This window comes from Belonocnema kinseyi, chromosome 7 (genome assembly GCF_010883055.1).
Source record: "Belonocnema kinseyi isolate 2016_QV_RU_SX_M_011 chromosome 7, B_treatae_v1, whole genome shotgun sequence".
Taxonomy (NCBI): Eukaryota; Metazoa; Arthropoda; class Insecta; order Hymenoptera; family Cynipidae; genus Belonocnema; species Belonocnema kinseyi.
In genome coordinates, this window is record NC_046663.1 from 49993267 (window position 1) to 49999266 (window position 6000).

The 6000-nt window shown below is 23.9% G+C and overlaps 1 protein-coding gene across 5 annotated transcripts in view; it reads left to right on the plus strand.

The window, feature by feature from the left end:
* The window catches only part of LOC117175814 (F-actin-monooxygenase Mical), a 153714-nt gene extending 148756 nt beyond the window's left edge, over positions 1 to 4958 (plus strand). For all 5 annotated transcript variants that reach the window (XM_033365566.1, XM_033365569.1, XM_033365568.1 and 2 more), the window contains one exon: positions 3776 to 4958. In XM_033365566.1, coding sequence (XP_033221457.1) covers positions 3776 to 3896 — 121 coding nt within the window. In that variant the 3' untranslated portion in view covers positions 3897 to 4958. The remainder of the gene's footprint in view (positions 1 to 3775) is intronic.
* The last annotated feature ends 1042 nt before the right edge of the window (positions 4959 to 6000 follow it).

Below are 6000 nucleotides of genomic sequence, written 5' to 3' on the forward strand. Positions count from 1 at the left end.
AACTTAGTTGAATTTACTCTACAATTTTAGAATCTTGAAAAATTTTGGTTTGAAATCTTTTTCAATTGCCTCTTAAAATTCATTTAAAATATACTGAGAACATTTTGTATTCTCTTGAAATCTTTCAAAAATATTTACAAAGTTTCTACATTTATTTACTAAATTTTCAAAAATCTATATTTTGTTTAAAATTTGGTTGAATTAATCAATAAATATAAAAATGTTACTTTAAAATCTTCTACATTCTGTTTCGAAAAATTAGAAAAACGTTTGAAATGTTTTGAAATGTTTGTAAATTTTCTCTTAAAGTTAATTTTTGAAAACAAAAAAATCATTTGAAATTTTTCAAGGAATCTAGAATTTCCTGTTTTTTTTCGACAAATTTTTAAATCTTCAAAACTTAAAATTAATCTTTCTAAATAAAACAATTTAAAATGTTCCAGAAATCTCGAAACAAAATTTAATTATTCTCGAATCTGTCATAATTTTTCTTATCTCTTTTAAAATTTGCAAAAATTTACAAATTATACTGGTGTAGCAAAATCTGCAAATTGATAATAACAGAATTATTTCCCAATATTAAAAAATAATTTACAATGTAAATCTTCTCTTTTATCAATAATTTTAAGAAACATTTATAATTGAATATTATGCAATAGCAAACTACTAATTTTTTAGATTCTAAATATTAATTTATTTTCAAAAAACTAACACTTTTAACGATTTCTATCTGATGGAAAAAATATCTTTTTAATTGGGTTGGTCTCAGTCACTTGAAACACAACTTAAGGTTGAAAGTGACATTTCTCTGCTAAAAAATTTTACAAAACAGTTTATTGATTCTTGAACTTGAAAACAAAGAAATCGAAAAAAAAAGAAACAGCTGGAAAGCAAAATAAAATTGTATTTATGCCAGTTTTCTAAATTTTTAAACTGCTTTTAAAGTTGAAATAATAGTAATTTTCACTATCACTAGGGAATAGATACATTCTTTTCTTTAATTTACGACCTTCAGACATTGATCCACCATCAATCGAAACATAGACATTATCTCTTTGCACAAATCCACATCATAGAAAAAAAAATTGGGCAGAGGGTTAATAGGGATGCGCACAGCTTCGCTTTCTTTTGCACCTCTGGTTGTGCATTTGAGGTGTCACTGGTAAGCCTGTGCTTCTTGAAATATAAATAAAATATGCCAGGGCAAATTGTATCTAGGAATCCCTTTTAAAAATGCAGATAAAAAAAATTGGAATTTATACGAAATAAATTTAGACATGCACGAGAATGTCGATTTTTTAATGATTTTTTTTTTGCATGCTGCTAGCAAAGTCACTAATAAAAAAGGTTTGCTACAGGTTAGGGAATTCCAGAAAGTCATATCAGGGAATATTTGAAAAACTGAAATTCAAGTAAAAGTGATTATTTTGCTTAAAAATACAACAATTTTGTTTAAAAGTAATTCTTTTTTGTTGAAAAGTGTAATAGTTGTATTGAAAATTCGTATTTTTCGGTTGAAAATTCATCTTTTTTGGTAGAAAATGCATAGTTTTTGCTTAAAAAGCACAACTCTTTTGTTGAAAATTCAAATTTCAAAATTCAAGAAGTTGAGGATTCAACTATTTTGTTAACAATTCGTTTTTATTGTTGAAAGTGAAACTGGTTTGTTTAAAATATACTTTTTTGGTTGATGATTCATCATGTTAGTTGAACAGCCTTTTTTGTTTTCAAAATCTAACTATTTGTTTGAAAATTCTTTTATTTGGTTAAAAATTTATCTTTCTTATTTGAAAATTCAATTATTTAATTATAAATTTATGTATTTTGTTGAAAATTCATCTTTTGTGGTAGAATATTAATATTTTTTATGACTAATTTATTTGTTTAATTAAAAATTCATTATTTTGTTATAAATTAATATTTTTGGGAGAAAATTTAACTTTCGATTGAAAATTAATTTTTTGTTGTTGAAGATTGATAATTTTCAGTCAAAAATTGATTAATTTAACTGAAAATTTAAGTATTCTGTTTTGTCGAAAATTTATCTTTTTGAATAGAAATGTAATCTTCTTGACTAAAAATTCATCTGTTTGGTTGAAAATTTGTCTTTTTTGATAGAATCTTTTTTTGGTAGATCTTTGGATGAAAATTTAATTTTTTTTCTTCAAAATATGTTTTTTGTTCGAAATTTAATTTTCTAACTCAAATTTTAAGTATTCTATTTTTCGTAGAAAATTCATCTTTTTTAGTTGAATTTTTCTTTTTTCTAGAAAATTAATATTTTGTTTTGAAAATTCAACTATTTGGTAAAAATTTAATTTTGTTTGTTGAAGATTAATCATTTCAGTTAAACATTTATTTCTTTAACAGTAAATTTAATTATTTAATTTTTTGTGGAAAATTAATCTTTTTTGACAGAACTTGAATCTATCTGATTTTAGGTGAAAATTATACTTTTTTGGCAGAAAAGTAATTTCATTAGTTGAAACTTCATTTTTATGGTAAAAAATTTAACTATTTTGTTACAAATTCCTTTTTTTTTTTAATTTCTGTTTGGTTAAAAATGTATTTTTTACTGAAAATTAACTACTCTATTTTTGTTAAAAGTTTATTTTTTTGGTTGAATATTTAACTGCTTTGTTTAAAATTCGTCTTTTTAGTTGAAAATTAATTTTGTAACTGAAAATATAACTATTCCATTTCTGCTTGAAAAATTAGCATTTCTAGTTGAAAATCTATTTATTTGGTTAAAAACTCAATGCAATACAATTTTTCAAAAAATTCAAATCTTTAATCAAAAATTTAATTATTCTGCTAGAAAATTCATATTCGTGGGTTAAAAATTCAACTGACTTTGTTAAAAATGTATATTTTCGGATAGAAAACTTATTTGTTTTCCAGGATATTCGAGTTTTTTGTTTGAAAATTCAACATTTTAAATGAAATTTTTTTTCTTTATTAAGAGAAAAATCTTTTTGGTTTGAAAATTAGGTTTTTTGTTGAAAATACCTTTTTTGGTTTTATTAGTAGTCCTTTTTGGTTGAAAATTCAACTTTTTTGTTAAAAATTCGTCTTCATTGGTAGAAATGTAATCACATTAATTAAAACTTAATATTTTTGGTTAAAAATTAATTTCTTTTCTTGAATATTGAACTATTTTGTTGAAAAATCATTTAAAGTTTTAGTTTAGAATTCATGTATTTTGTTTTAAATTTGGCTTGAAGATTGAAATATTTGGTTAAAAATGATTTTTTGTTGTTGAAGAATCGTCATGTCACTTAAATATTAATTTCTTTTGTGTAAAATTTAAGTTCTTTGTTAAATATTTGATTTTTTCAGACAAAAAACATTCTTTGAATTGAAAATGTAACTTTTTATTTCTTGGTTGAAGATGAATTGTCTTAACTGAAAATGTAATTTAGAAACAAATATTTTTTTGCATGAACTTTATACAAAAATTGTTCAGGGAAAAACAAGGAAAGTCAAGGAATTTCTAATTAGGAATTTTGTAGCAATCCTGTTAAATTGTATTCAAAAACCAAACCTTTTGTATGGTTACGACGAAAAGAAACAAATTTTTTGGGTCAGAATTAAACGTAGAAAACCCGATAATTATACCAAGAATTAATGAGCAGCCTGGCCTGATAATTGTCGTAATCTTCAAACAGCTTCCCGCTGCCGTAAACTGTTTACATTTTCACATAATTCTCAGATTGCTTTAATTTAATAATAATGTTAATTTAGTCGTAAAATAAATTTCTTCTTCTCTTTTCAGATATCAAGACGAGGATCGCGACCTTGAAGCTCAAATGTTGGCCAAGGGCCTACGATTAACACCAGTCAAAACCCGAGATCCAAAATGTTCGGTCCAATTTGAAAATCGCAGTATTGTGTAAATAATTTGCCCCCTTGAGCATTTGGTGGTCTAAAAATTTTTAATTCACAAGACTGTCAATAATGGTGCGAGAAGCTCACACATTTTATATAGATATTACTGAAAAATCGCTGTTTTACAACCCTGAATATTTTTTTAAACTTCTTTTTATGTCGTACATTTCGTTTTAATGTATTTTGAAGATTTAAACATGCATTTGCATTTTTTTCTTAAGGAATTGATAGATTTAAAACAAATTTAATAATTGTTTTAACGAGCAATCACAATCATTTTTGAGGGGAACCGGCCCACAGTGGATAATCGAGCACAAATAAAAGAAAAATAATTCATTTTAATTTAAAAAGACGTATAGTATCTTAATTGTTAATTATTTGAACTACATTAGTATTTTTAATTAACGATTATCCACTCTAGGAGGTTCTCCTAAACATATTTTCTTTCAAAAGCCTAAATATTTAAAAGGAAAAGCAGTTTATAGAAAAATAATGGTTTCTGTGAAGGAACGGTACTATAAAGAAACTATTTACGATAGCACGTATTTATATTGTAAACTTGAGAGAAAATTCACGTTGTAGAGTACTGTCGATATTATTAATTATTGTGTAGTTGCTTTAGCTGCAATGGACACCAAAAACATATTTTTGATGAATGAGCTTAGGATGAGAAACGAAAGCGTGATATGTACATTATAAACAAATTAAGATGTAAAAATCTATTTTTTATGTTCGCAAAGAGACTGGAATTATTTTAAAGTAGGGTTGTCGATTGTTATAAACTAAAAGTAAGTCACGAGTCATTTTTACACACACAAAAAAAAGGATAAAGGAAAGCATACATTTATGGAAAATGGATTTGATTTTAGGAGTCGTACTTAAATTACGTAATGGATTATAGGCATTCTCTAAATATTTCAGATACCAATTTAAAATTTACTAATTTATTTTAAACAACGAATTTCTTTCCCACAATTAAAGATGGCTTTTTAATATATTCCTTGAATTTTTAACAAACTAATTACACTTTTAATATAATAGTCGAATTTTCAACAAATAAAGATTCTTCACCCAACAAAGGAATAAAAGTTTATCTAAATTTTTGGATCATCAAGCCAAAAGACGATTTTCCTCCACAAATATTGAATTTTCAAACAAAAAATATGAGTTTTTAGAAAAAAATTGATTTACCACGAAAGTGATGCATTTTTAACTAATAAAAATGAAATTTCAAAAGAAGAAATTATTTTTTTTTACCAAAAAAAAAGAGAATTTTCAAATAACAAATATCAATTTGAAAAAAATTGAACAGTTACATTTTCAGTTAAAAAATTAATTTTGAACCAAAAAGAAGGCTTTTTCATTAAACAAATAAATTTCCAACAGCTTCCGCTGTTGGACATAAATCTTCAATCACAAAAATATATGTGTAACAGTGTAGTTTAACTTTGACAAAAGTAGTTGAATTTTCAATTAAAAAGACTATTTTTCAACTAATAGTTAAAATTTCAACAAAAGAGATGAATTTTCAACTAAAAATATAAATCTTTAAAAAAAGGATTTCTTAACAAAGTAATTTAACCAAATATTTCAAACAAAATAGTTGAATCCTCAAGCAAATAAGAATAGTTTTGAATCAAAAAGTTTCATTTTTAAACAAGAAATAAATTTCTACGAAAAAAATTTAATTTTTAATAAAAAAAAATACGAAGTTTTAACCAAAAAGGATGACTTCTTAATAAATTTGTTGAATTCTCTATCAAATAGTTGCATTTTTATCAAAAAAAGATTAAATTTCTCTTATAACAGATGAATTTTTATTAAAAGAGAACCAAATTTCAACATCAAGAGTTGAATTTGCATCTAAAAAAGAATCCAGTTGACTTTTCAAGATCAAAATATTAATTTAAAAAAAAATAGTTTAATTTTCAACCAAATAGTTACATTTTTATCCAAGAAAGATAAAATTTATCTTAAAACAGATGATTTTTTAATTGAAAGAAAAAACAAAGGTTCACAAAAATAGTTGAAATTTCATACAGAAAAGATTTCAGTTCTTTTCTCAACATAAAAATTTTAAATTTAAACAAAAAGTGAGTTTTCTGCGAAATA